The sequence below is a fragment of the Bufo bufo genome, chromosome 1 (genome assembly GCF_905171765.1).
Source record: "Bufo bufo chromosome 1, aBufBuf1.1, whole genome shotgun sequence".
NCBI classification, from domain to species: domain Eukaryota; kingdom Metazoa; phylum Chordata; class Amphibia; order Anura; family Bufonidae; genus Bufo; species Bufo bufo.
This window is the reverse complement of record NC_053389.1, coordinates 387,807,952-387,821,956: the sequence shown is the minus strand read 5'-3', so window position 1 is coordinate 387,821,956 and position 14,005 is coordinate 387,807,952. Positions and strand designations below refer to the sequence as shown.

The 14,005-nt window shown below is 43.1% G+C and overlaps 1 protein-coding gene across 1 annotated transcript in view; it reads left to right on the top strand.

Moving 5' to 3' along the window:
- SIMC1 (SUMO interacting motifs containing 1) overlaps window positions 1–14,005 on the top strand; it is a 70,091-nt gene that overhangs the window by 26,485 nt on the left and 29,601 nt on the right. Inside the window, exons 3-8 of the mRNA XM_040405610.1 lie at window positions 6,145–6,368; window positions 9,736–9,805; window positions 11,457–11,590; window positions 12,975–13,058; window positions 13,138–13,266; window positions 13,777–13,933. Of these exons, the coding sequence (XP_040261544.1) occupies window positions 6,145–6,368; window positions 9,736–9,805; window positions 11,457–11,590; window positions 12,975–13,058; window positions 13,138–13,266; window positions 13,777–13,933 (798 nt within the window). The remainder of the gene's footprint in view (window positions 1–6,144; window positions 6,369–9,735; window positions 9,806–11,456; window positions 11,591–12,974; window positions 13,059–13,137; window positions 13,267–13,776; window positions 13,934–14,005) is intronic.

The window sequence follows — 14,005 nt, the reverse complement described above, 5'->3', positions numbered from 1 at the left end:
CCTAATGTGTAGTGTGTGTTTTTTTTTTTTTGTTTTTTTTTATTCAGTGATAAATGTGTTTTTTTTAATCTTAACTTTTTTCACTTTTTTACTTTTTTTTTTTTTTTTTTTTTTGACCCAGACCCACTTGGTTCTTGAAGATCCAGTGGGTCTGATGTCTGTATAATATAGTACAGTACAATATGGAAAGGGTTAAACGGCTGACATCGCATCACCGATGTCAGCCGTTTATACCAGGGTGTCGGCAATGTGCTGGCACCCTGGTATACCCACTAGAAGCCAACGATCATTCAAGGGGAGGGGGGCGGGGGATCGCGATCCCGCCTGCCGCACCACCTGCGGCACCCCCCCCTGCACCACCCGCCCACATAATATCATTCAGGGGTGCAGGGGGGGGGTTAATAAAACTTTTTTTCGGGCATTTAAAAGTTTGATCCCCGCGGTCAGAGACTGCGGGGATCAGAATCGTTTAAAAGCGCAGAAAACCGCAGGTCTGACTTGACCTGCGATCGTCGATACGGGGGGGGGGGGGGTCAAATGACCCCCCCCTGCGTTGTTATGGGATGCCGGCTGAATGATTTCAGCCGGCATCCCGTTCCGATTAACCCCCGCGGCGCCGGAATCGGGAATTAAAGCCATGACGTACCGGTACGTCATGGGTCCTTAAGGATTCGGGACCCATGCCGTACCTGTACGTCCTAAGTCCTTAAGGGGGTTAATAGTCCTAATGGGGCTTACAAAAAATCCTTTTGAACCTTTTGTAGAACAGCTCTGTTACGTCTATCCTATAAAACTGCCTTTTTAATTGCTAACTCTTCAGCCAGAAGGATAAGTGAAATTCAGGCCCTCGCAGTACGAGAACCTTATTTCAAAATCCTTGAAGGTGGGGTAGTTCTAAAATTTGATCAGGGATTTCTTCCCAAGGTCTTGGATTTCCATAGAAATCAAGAAATCTTGCCCTCCTTGCAGCAACCCTAAAAATTAGAGAAAGGGAATTTCATTCTTTACCTGGAAATTACCAAAGAATTTAGACTGGTAGACAACCTCCTAGTACAGTTTGCAGGGAAAAACAAAGGGAAAATGGTATCTAAAGCATCCATTGCTAGATGGATTAGACAGACTATAACTGTTGCTCAGAATCTAGCCTGTCCAGTAAATATAAAAGCCCATTCCACTAGAGTAGTATCCTCTTATGCAGAAAAAGTGGGTGCATCATTGGATCAGATATGTAAAGCCGCAACCTAGTCCAACATACACTTTCATAAAGCACTATAGACTTTATTTGTCCTCTGTCAGATGTGTCATTTGGACGGAAAGTTTTACAAGCGATGGCACCCCCCCCCCCTTTAAGTTGGTGATCTGTGACGCTGGGTTCACACTTGAGCGTACTGTATGGAGCGCTCTGTATGCGCGATTTTATCGGGCGTTTACTATTCGCGGCCGGCAACAAGCAAACGCCCATTGTCGCGCGTTCAGATTTTTTATTTTTTTTATTTTTTTATTTTTCCCCCTTCTCCACAGTAAAAAACAAAGTTGAGTTCTAGACATGTTTTGAGTTGCAGGTAGGATGATCCAGCAAGCCTATTGAATATAGGGGATGAAGGAAAGACCAGTGTCAAACATACTAAGACAGTAGGTGCGCTGCCTAGGTGTTATGGTAGTGCCACACACTGAGAGGAAGTTATCATACCAGTTAGTAGATGATCATCATTATTAGTAGTAGTATTAGTATTATTCCACACACTAAAAGGGTGATGTCAGGCTTATTTACAGGTTAGTAGATCTTGAAAAAAAAAAGCAGTTACGGTAAGTTTTTGAAAGATCATTTCAGATAGAGGACATGTTAGAGATTGCAAACATACTGGTGCATGGCAGGGGTGATGTCATGGGATGGAGTGTATAGTTGGGTGTTGTCTCCATAGAGATGGTAGAGAAGACCAAATCTGATAGCCTTTCTGATGGGGGCTGTGTAGAGAGAAATGGGGAGTGCAAAAATTAGCTGCCTGCATCTGTATGTCCATGCAGTCGGGGATGGATTGGGGACTTGAGGGGTTGTCTTATCTCAGACAATGGAGGATATCGCTAGGATATACCCCCATTGTCTGATAGGTGCTGGGACCCCTACCTATATCGGGAACTAAGCCCTGCAAGGTGTTGTCTGGAGGACTCCGGTCCAGCCACCACCAAGCGCTCTCCCCATAGAAGTGAATCTCGTGACCAGCCACCGCTCCAATTCAGTTCTATGGGCTCAACGGAAATGCACTGGAAAAAAAGTGGCTGCGTGTTGTATGCTGGTACAAATTGACGGATGGCAGGGGCAACTTGCATAGATGGGACAAGCAATACTTAATGCTCAGACTAGGAATGAGCGAATCGACTTCGGAATTCTAATACTGTACGAAGCAGAAGCTTCACAAATTTGTACTGTAAACACTTTTCCCCGCTGCCTCCACAACGGCACTCAGGAGGATGTCCCTGCCTCCACAGGACAGGAAACAATGTAGAAGCTCCAAGTTTAAAAGGCCCCCTCCCTTTACCTGCTTCAGTTGTTGCTTCCTGTCCTCGGGATCGCGTGTAAGCCGCTCCTGTGTCAGGAGTCCAAGTTGTTACCACATGGCTTATTTCTATTGCCCCATCCTGGGAGGGTCGGTGTAAAGGACGGGTACCGAAGGCATCTGAAGCCTCCTATCCCCTGTCTGGTTAGAGGAACACCTGGCAGCCGGCACACCCAGAGTGGAAGTTTTAGCCTCCATTCCCATTCTGAAACAGGCCTCAAATTTTTATTTTTTTTGTCTGCCTCAGCAGATCTGGTAAAGCTTTCAGCTAGATCCTCTGCCCTTTCAAATGCCACGCAGAGAGCCATATGGCTTGGGTCTTGGTCTGGGGACACCCAGTTTTTAAGAGTCTTCTATGCTCCATCCTGTGTGAAGGGGATAAGCTTTTTGGCTCTGTCCTAGATGATGTCCTGGATAAGGCATCAGACAAGAAAAAGTTTCCCATCAGATTCAAAATTTTACCAGCAGACGGTCCTTTCGTAACCAAAGGAGACCTAGATCTGACCAGAAGAGGAAAGAGCGCTCGGGAAAGTGGCAGCCCTCTAGAGGGAAAGGAAGGATTCCTATTCACCCCAGAAACCTCTGCAAAACCCTCGCAATGACGCCAGGTCTCAGGTAGGAGGCAGACTAACTATTTATTTGTCTCAGCCTGGACAAATATTTCTACCTCTCCCTGAGTAATAGGCACTATAAGAGAAGGGTACAAGCTCAAAATCGGTGCCCCTCCAAATTATTTCATGCTCAGCAAACCATTACTTCAGAAGGAAAAACAGCAGGCTCTAGAATCTGAGATATGCTCTCTTCTACAAAAACGGGTCTTAATCCCGGTTCCAAAAGTTCCGCCTTCATTCCGCTCTGGAGGTCGACACCGGGGTACTGCTTGCAGCATTTTGGTGTCCGCCTTCCTGTGCGGAGCCAGGCGGATCCGTCCTGACTTGCAGTGTGGGTCGGTGGGGACGGATCCGTTTGACGTTGACTTAATGTGGTGCGGTTGCGGGCGGATCCATCCCCTGTTGACTTTCGGTGTGGGGTCGGGACGGATCCGTCTGACTAACAATTGGACTTGAACTTTTTTACATAAAATGCAGACGGATCCGTTCTGAACAGATGCCATTGTTTGCATTTATAGGTGCGGATCCGTCTGTGCGTATGGCAGACGGATCCGCACCTAACGCAGGTGTGAAAGTGGCCTAAGATATGCTCATTATGTGTATGTATGCATCACCTGTGATGCTGGATCTCCTCCCCTGGACCGCTGAATGGTTCCCATTCCAGGCTCCAGGTGCGGACACTGCTGATTAGAGGGGGTTGGACCTTGTGCTACATAAAAAGGAATGGTTTTAATATGTGTTATGTCTTGATGAAGGGCTGGATTCTGTAGCCCGAAACATGTTACTAGACCTTTTTCCTGTGATTTTGGTGGATTTTATATGATGAGCCAATAAAGAACTCTTTTTCTCCACAAGAAGCTGGATTCTCTTTCCAACTTGCCAACTTCTTCCAAGCTGCTCTTGTTGCTCAAAAAGATTGTGCTGTCTCTCTAATCTCTATCAAGTCACGTCCAGCCGGCCCCTCCTAGCTGCCACTGAGTCCTGGGCGGTGGGAGTCGTAGGCCGACTACAATTCCCATTATCCAGCGCTTCAGCCGGCCAGCCAGTCTTTCCAAATCATGTCCAGTCAACTGAATTTAACCTCTTCCTGACAGCCATATGCCTATATACGTCGGTGGTCGGGACTTTAAAGATGGCGCCCGATCCTGAGTGGGCGCCATAGCCGCGGGGTGCCTGCTGTTTCATACAGCAGGAACCCGAGGCTAATGTCCATGATGGCAATACTGCCGGTTGCGGACATTTAACACTTCAGATGCCATGGTCAAACCTGACCACTGGCATCTGAATGCTAAAAACCCGGACGCGCATGCTGTTAGCAGCAGCTCCTGTATGACAGGAGGCCGCTGCTTAGTAATTTCTATGGTGCCCCTGCCTGTAGCAGGGATCTATAGAAATACAATAAAATCCTCAGACTTCAATGCTAATACTTGGAGTCTGTGAAAAGCAATCCATTGACTACTAAGATTAAAAAAGTTGTTTTAATAAATTAAACAAAATAATAAGAATATAAAAATTCAAATCAGCCCCCTTTCCCCAAAATGAAGAAAACCTAAAAATACACATCATAGGTATTTCAGCGTGCAACGAATGTTCATACTATTAAAATATAAAAAATGTAATCCAATACTGAAAACGGAGAAATGGAAAAGTCAAAATGGCCGATTCTTTCCGTTTTAAAAAAAAATATATATATATAAAAAAAATCTCTATCAAAAAATAAATACACCAGATTCGTACTGACTTGGAGAATAAAAGTAACTGGTCCGTTTTATGATATAGGGCAGGGATCAGCAACATTCGGCACTCCAGCTGTGGTGAAACTACGACTCCCAGCATGCACACTTGCTTAGCTATTTTCAGGACTCCCATAAAAGTAAATGAAGCATGCTGGGAGTCGTAGTTTCAACACATCTGGAGTGCCGAAGGTTGCTGACTGCTGATATAGGGAATGCCATAAAAACAAAACCCAAAAGAACTGTTCTGGAATTCCACCACATTGTATGCAACAGTCAATAGTTCCATTAGAAGGGGCATCTTGTCCCGCAAAAAACAAGCTTGCATAAAGCTATGTGAACAGAATAATAAAGTTATGGCTTAGGGAGGGCTGGGGGTAAAAACTGAATCGCCCAGCAATGAAAGTGTTAATATAGGTGGAGTCCAGTCAAAGTGTAGAAACATCTCAAAGATGATCAAGGAAATGGTAGGCCCCCAGAGCTAAATTTCAAGTGTCATAACAAAGGGTCTGAATACTTTGTCCATGCAAAACTTTTTTTTTTTTTTTTTTTTTACTCATTCCAGGAGGGGAGGGAAAATATTATTTCAGTTTTTTACCACAAGACTGTAACATAACAAAATGTGAAAAAAGTGAGTCAAGATTTTCCAAATGCATTGTAGGTCATTTCTGATTTATTGCATTGGTGCCTCTCATGCCAGGTCCTCTTTCTATTTGTATATAAAAGGTTTTCATTAAGTGATGGGCACAGCCCTTTAAATTTACCATCTCCAAACCCCCCACACAAACACGTAAAGATTAATGTACATTGAACATATTCCATACCAGATATGGTATATGGCCAAGTGGGTCACTGGTGCACATTCTCAAACCGCGCCCCACGCTGAACCTAGCCAGCCTAATAGGAATATGCACAGATGACTACAGAAGCAGGAGCCTATTGGTGGCTTTACCCAAAGGCAACCACCACAGTGGAGCAATGCTGAATATACAGAGAACTAAGTTTAAAAAAAAATGAAAGTATTTGGAGATTTTCAGAAGTGTGCACCAGGGACTGAGGTGTGATTGCTGAAATGGGAATATTTCTTAAAATGTGGTTTATTTCCTGCATTTGGATGATGACCATTACTATTCAGAGCATTTTAAATAGGCTTTATTCACATAAAGCAGGAAAATGTTGCCTATTGACTGTCACCACTGCCATTGCTGTGAGCCAGGTTTACTCTCCGCCATGTCTCTCTTGCAGAATTCTCCACCACTACCAATTCCTTTAAGCCGTATGAATATGATAAACACCACAAAAGATGAGAACTTCCATCCGGGCACACTATATTTCCTGTCCGAGTTTGTGTCTGCAAGTCAGTACCCACCTAAAGAAATTATCAGCTACGTCATCACCTCTGTTCTGCTGGGAGCAGAGGAACAACCAATCCGACAAGAAGCTTACATGATCCTAATGAAAGTTCAAAGGTGGGTGAGAAAACATGTGTAAAGGTAACCCCATACTGCTAGTCCCACACTGACTTTTCACTGTGCTTGACGCTTCCTGATACGACTTTAGACGCTTTAGATGTGGTTTGATCCCATAATCATGAGTGGAGGAAACTGCATTGCATTTAAAGAGAACCTGTGACCATGGAAATGCAGTGCAATCTGCAGGCAGCATGTTATAGAGCAGAAGGAGCAGAGAAGATTGATATACAGTTTTATGAGAAACCTAAAACTTGTAGTCATTCAAACCTCTGCTCTTATGTTTAGGAGTCTCCATGTGGTCCTGTCAGTGACTGACGGCTGTCAATCCATAACAAGACCTCCCACGTGACCCCTAAGCATGTTAAAAGCCCCCCAAAGGTCTTGTATGACTTTGAGGAGCACAATATGTTAAGACAAAAAAAGCCACCACTAGACTGACCGCAGCTTCTAGCTCTCCCAGTACACTTTATAGCTTTTATCTAAAAACAACCCTAGTGGGAAGGTAACAGAGTTCAGAATTTTGAATTGTATTTTGTGCACAAGTTATAAAAAAATGAATGGGGAAAATGTCCCATCCTTTTCTGGTTTGGGGTGGGGGGGGGGGGGGGGGGGAGGGGAGGAGAGGATGGTACTAGTCCGACTAATAATGGGTAACGTTGGTCTGATGTTGATAGTAGACATCGGTCATGGATCTGCAAAACCGCTTCCGTTACAATAATACAACCGCATGCATCCGTCATGAACGGATCCGGTTGTATTATGTCTTCTATAGCCATGCCGTTTTCTATTGTCTATTGGTTCCGCTTCGTCAGGCGGACAGCAAAATGCTGCAGGCGTCCAGAGCGGAATGGTGACTGAACGGAGGCAAACTGATGCATTCTGAGCGGATCCTTTTACATTCAGAATGCCTTAGTGCAAAACTGATACAGTTTGGACCGCTTTTGAGAGCCCTGAACGGATCTCGCAAACCAAAGTCCAATACGCTAATGTAAAAGTAGCCTTAGTTGCCCAAAGCAGATTCCTCCTTTCATTTCTCAATGAAGCTGTGAAAAATGAATGGTGGAATCTTATTAGGCTCAGTTTATCTAAGAATTCCGTTATGGATTCTGCTACCACGGACCATAAGGGTCCATTCACACGTCCAACTGTTTTGCAGTCCACAAATTGCGGATCCGCCAAAAACTGACACCGACCATGTGCGTTCCGCATTTTGCAGACTGCACATGGCTGGCACTATGATAGAAATTCCTAATTCTTGTCCGTGGCTGCAGACAAGAATAGGACGTGTTTTTTTGCAGCTCTGCGGAAAAGGAGTGCAGATGCAGACAGAACATGGTGTGCTGTCTGCATCTTTTGCAGCCCCATTGAAAATGAATGGGTCCGCACCCCTTCCACAAAATTGCGGACATGTGAATGGACACTTAGTTATGGTCCATGGTAGCAGAACCCATAACTGAATTCTCAAATAACCTGAACCTTGTGTTTCAAGTTTGGCGTACAAGTTCGCTCATCCCTAGTTGTGACCACAGGGGTGAATAGTGTTTTTTCTTTTCACTCATTTTTTTGTAAGTGCTGCCATTTTTAAAACTTTTTATATTGTCCTGGATTTGTTGCCGGATTCGCCTGCTTCTCCATATTTATATTTGGCCTGATGTGTTTATTATTTATTGAAATCTTTTGCTAGAAGTAGTTGTGCATTTTGTATGTGTTGCAGGTCGTAATGATGCTGCAATACCTAATGTGTTGTGTTTTTTTTATTTTTTTTTGTAATTTTTATTTTGGATTTACACAAAAAAATTAGAAAAAAATCATGTTTTTGGGTTTCCATTTTCTGAAAAAAAAAAAAAAAATATTATATATATATATATATATATATATATATATATATATATATATATATATATAATATTTTTTTTTTTTTGTCTTGGTTGAATTTTTTTGTGGGATGAGATGACTGGTACCATTTAGGGACACAATTTTTGATCGCTTGGTATTACACTTTTTTTAAATTTTTTATTTAAAAGTGAAAAAAATGGCTTTTTTTTTTTTACACTACGTTCACCAGACGTGTTACATCACATGATATTTTTATTCACATGGGCGTCGCGTGTGAGGGCCGGATAGGATGTGGGTGCGTCGCAGGAAAATGCGCGAGTGCAAAATGTTTTAATGCGTTTTGCACGCACGTGAGAAGAATTGGCATGTTTGATACCCAGACCTGAACCCGGACTTCTTCACAGTGTAGATTTTATTATTTTCCCTTATAACATGGTTATAAGGGAAAATAATAGCATTCTTTAATACAGAATGCTTAGTAAAAATAGGGATGGAGGGGTAAAAAAATAAATTAAACTCGCCTCATCCAGTTCGCGCAGCCCAGCTCGTCGTCTTCTCTTTTTAACCCCTCCATCCCTACCGTATTTTCCGGCGTATAAGACGACCCCCAACTTTTCCATTTAAAATATAGGGTTTAGGCTATACTCGCCGTATAAGACTAACCCTGCCTGCCCAGCCCTCCCTGTCTCCAAGACTATCTTCGCCAGTCCAGGGAACTGACCATGGCAGCCAGGGCTTCAGTAGCGTCCTGGCTGACATGGTAACCTATCTTTTTCATTTCACATTACCAGTTTCCCACATAGGAACTACTAGCGGCTGGGAAAAGATGGTGGGTCCATTGCCATGGGGAATCAGTGGATGGCACTGTTATGGGGAAGGGGGATCAGTGGATGACACTATATAGCATCTTATGCTATGTCATCCACAGATCCTCCCCATAACAGTGTCATCCACACATCCCCCTCCTACCCATAACTGTGCCATCCACAGATCCTCCTCCCCGCCGCTCACAGGAGTATACATTTATAAACTAATCTGCAACTTTAACTTTAAAGGGTTTCAACCACCACATTTTGACCTAATTAGCTGTCAGACACTAGCGATCTGCTAGTGTCTGCTGTACCTAACCATGCTATTGTAATTCCTTTCTCTGCAGCGGTTAGCCTAAAAAACGTAGTTTTATTGGTATGCAAATGAGCCTCTAGGTGCTATGGGGGCGTCTTTTCAGCACCTAGCCCGCCCCTCTCCTAGATTGACAGCCTACTCGCGCCTGCGCCATACTGAGGTCCCTAAGGACTACGGCATAGAAGGGGTTATATCTGCAGACTGTCAGCTGCATGTTACAGCTGACAGTCTGCACTGCTCTGCCATCCTGAAAAAAGGGGGGGGGGGGGGGTAGAGGAGGGAGAGCCAGTGCGCACTCCCGTGTGGAGCCAGGAGTTACAGAGAATCAGTCAGCACAGCAGGCTGTAGAAGAGTTAACGAACTGGTACCTCTATTTAACCATGTGACCTCCTTGTCCCTTTAGACTACATCCAGCTACTTCTGAGTCTGTGGCTTGGGATTGGAATCTGCTGTCAGAAGTGATGTCAGGACAGGTATGGTAAAAAAAATAAAAAAGTGATGGGGCATTTTATTTTTTTTTCTTGTAAAAATTTGCAAAAGCATTTTTAAAGGTGATGATAATGTAAGCAGAGTAACTACTGCTGTTACATATAATTTTAGTAGAGCAGAATAGAAGCAGGTTATGGTTATGGACCTTTCTGGGTGGTGGTATCATTCCCATACTTGTCAAGGTTCTGTGGAAAGACTCTTAAAGGGGTTGTCCAAGTTATGAAAAAAATGTATAGCACTGTAAATCTGTAAGCTAAGCAAGTTTTAGGCAAACAAAATTCGATTTCCTAATTTGCTTGGTTCTCTTCTTGCCTTTTTGTTTACCTGCAATAACCATGTCTGAGCTTTTACTCCTGAATATGTGCCCCTCCCCCTGCACTGCAAAGGGAGTGAATACATATGCTGCCCTGAGTGACATGTTAGCCTGCTGGGAGACTCAGCAGCATGTTGTATGTGTAGGACTAAGAGTCCCAGCTGTACAATGACACTGCTGATACACACAGGATTTTCTCCCTACCTGTTCTTGTGCAATGCTCTGCAGAACTCCTCTAGTCTGTCATCTGTGTCTGCAGGATGAGGAGGGAAGATCCTCTCTTCATTGCCTGCAGCTTCTCAGCAAAGCCTCCAGCCCTGAGTGTGTGCTGCAGAAGGGGTTAAAGTTTCCTGAAGAATCCAGGGAGAGGGAGACACAGGGCAGACAGCAGCTTGGCCAGTGCAGGGGGGCATGGCCAGCACAGTGACATCTCCTGTACAGACTCATATCTGCTCCTCAGGCTTGTGCATGAAACTGACATCACGGGTCATGTGACCCTCAGTGAAATCTGAGAAAGCAGCAACTGCAGATGCAGTAAGTGCATGGTAAAGCCCTTACATTTGCCTAGTTAGTAACAAAGAAAAAAAAACAACTAACAACCCCTTTAAGGCCGCATTTAGAAAGGTGCTATACATGTATCTCAGAGTCCTGATTAATTTAACACTGATGTGTAATAATCAGTGTTGTGTGGGGTGAGGAAGGATATACCATATTTTTTGCCCTATAAGACGCATCGGCCCATAAGAATGATGCACCTAGAGGACAACATGAGAGTTTTTTTAATTAGACCTCAGGTCAGACCACCAATCATACCCTCAATGTTAATCAGACCTCAGCTAAGAGCCCCAAGCAGTCTCAAAACAGCCCCATATTGCTTCAGTTTTATCAAATAAAAAAACCTCTCCTGCTCCAGTGCTCTTCTTCCTCCTCCTCTGTTGGCGTGAGGACTCGGAGCACCCTCACGCTGTGCGCAGCCACTACACAGCCGACAACCAAGGACCAGGAAGCAGTGAGTACAGAGCCTTCACCGCTTCCTGGTCCTCCGGTACTGAAAAGCACTTTCTTAATGGAAGCGCTCATTAGTATTCGTCTCATAAGACGCAGGGGCATTTTTTCCCCCACTTTTGGGTGTAAAAAATGTGTTGTATGGGGCAAAAAATAAAAAAGAAATTTCTGCATAGGCGAGACTCTCCAGTCTTTTGTTGTACTTTCTTCCTTCAGGCTCAGACGGCTAGATGTATGTAAAGCTGAATGTGTTTTACCTGTATCCTGACTGAAGGCTTTGGAGGCAAAGGGTTAACATATTTATCTCCTAATTCCAGACAGGTCTCCTATTCCTCCAATATGTGGTACAGACCTTAGATGATGACTTCCACCTCTGCTTACAGCGGCGAACTTTACATAAATCTCTGTGTAAATCAATGCTGTCTTGTGACAAGAGTTTCTGTAATGTCAAGTAGGTGTCCTTCCTGACTCATTAACCACCTCATATGACTGGGCATGTAAACGATGTAAGATGTATAGTGCCCAGCTCAAAATTGGTAATCAACAAAAATTCTAACGATCCTACATTTTAGTGGAATCATGTGAGGTGCAGCTCTAGCACTGAGACCGCCCTTTTAACCTCTTGGCGATACATGACATACTAGTACGTCACAGTGGGAAGTCACTTCACGCAAATTGACATACTAGTGCAGGGCTGGCCAACCTGCGGCTCTCCAGCTGTTGCAAAACTACAATTCCCAGCATGCCCTGCTGTAGGCTGTCTGGGCATGCTGGGAGTTGTAGTTTTGCAACAGCTGGAGAGCCGCAGGTTGGCCATCCCTGTACTAGTACGTCATGATGATCAGGCAGGAGCTGTGCATGCCCAATCAGTGCAGTGCCCTGCAAAAACTGACTTGTGCCCTTCATTCTCTGGGTCAGTACGATTACAACAATACCGCATATGTATAGGTTTTTATGTCTAAATAGTGTAAAATGAAACTTGAATTTTTATTTATTTTTTTCAATCCCCATATTCTGCCGCCCACCCGCCATAACTTATTTATAGTTATATTTTCTGAGCTGTGTGGGGGCTTATTTTTTGTGGCACAATCTGTAGTTTTTATTGATACCTTTTTGACTTTTCGATCACATTTTGACCTTTTTGTTTTGGGGTAAGAGAAGCAATTAAAAAAGCAAATTGGCCATTTTTTTCCCCCCTCTTTCCCTTTATGCCATTTGCTGTATTGGAAAAATATTTTTATATTTTAATAGTACGGGTGTTTTCGGTCGCAGTGATACCCATGATTGTTTTTTAGATTCTACGGAAAGGGTGGCGATTTAAAACTTTTTAAATTTTTTATATGCAAGTTTTAACTTTCCTTTTTTTCTTTTACTTTGAAGCGCTTATTTGAGCCTACAAAATAATTTGTTCCGAATTTTTTTTAAACGCGCGAGCGGGTGCTGTTTGCGCTGGTAGCGAAGGGGTTAAGCTAGACAGCTGGTGGTAATCGATGATCATATGTACCCAAAATGATGCATTAAAAACTAACTTGTCCTGCAAAAAATAAGCCCTCATACAGGTATATTGATGGGGGAAAAAAACACCTAATTGAAGTCAGCCAAACCCCTAAAAATGGATTGATCTGCTTAATCTTTCATCACTGGCAGCACCACCAAAAGGATTTCTTCTGCTCTTGCCTGTAGATGGCAAGTCTATTGCCATATAGTCCTCCATATTCCTCCACACAGAGCTTCAGCATGACACCAAGTAGAGGCCTCTGTCACTTCGGTCAGTGGGGGATCACTGTAGGATTCTTTTTTTTTTTTGTCACTAAACAATGTCTTATATGTTGCAGACAAGTCATTGACTGGCTAATAGATGCTGTGAAACAGATACCTGAAACTGGTCAGGATTCCATCTCTCAGTGTAACCTACAAAGGTAATTTTTTCTTTTTTTTGCGTATTCCAATTTCTGATTATGGGGAAAAAAATATTGATTTATGGTTCCTGTGGCCCAGGGTAATTTTTCTTTTACAGCGTATGCTCTCCATAGCAGTTGAAGTGGATCACTCTCCTACAATGAACTCGATCAGGATAGCAGATTACATATTTTCCTACATGAGCATCCTGAAAACAAGACCGCAAAGGTATTTAGGTTTTAATTCATTTGTCACCATCTAGAAGCATGGGAAACCTAAACTACATGTAGATTGTTCTAGTTTTACAGTGAAATTGAGGATGCTAGAATATAGTTTTACACACAACAGCCATGTACTGTACACAAGTCTTTCCACATGGGAAGATGAGTTGCTATAACCAGCAGATCAATAATAGGAAGTTGATTGGAGCTTAACATTTATTTATTTCCCCTCCTCTGAGAATACTCGTTTTACATGTGTTGCCAAAATCATCAAAAGATCACAAGATACAGAAAAAGAACACTATGTATTTGGTTGTGTCTAGCAGGATGTCCTTAGAGGTAGAATGTGTGCTAGCGGCCAAGGCACTTGGTGCAAGATTTCCATACATGCACCATTTATAAATTTTTATCCAGCTTAGTAAAACCATTTTAACAGGGGCATGTTCATTGTTGTGCCAAGAACTGTAACATTATGGCTGCTTGAAATTTCTTTAATTTTTTTTTTTTTTTTCTTCAGAGAGATGTTTTTTAGCAGTACAGAAAATATTTTACTTCGAGCAAAGATACTGGAGGTAATATTCAACCACAGCTGTAAATCGCTGCCAGAGCTCCCGCTCTGTTTTGGTAAAATAATTCACTTCATCAGCAATTCTACACCGCAACTGAAGAATCAGGTAAGCGGCAACTGTCTGAATCTGGTAACTAAATATATTGTAGTCCTAGAATGTATCTGTAAATTAAACTAC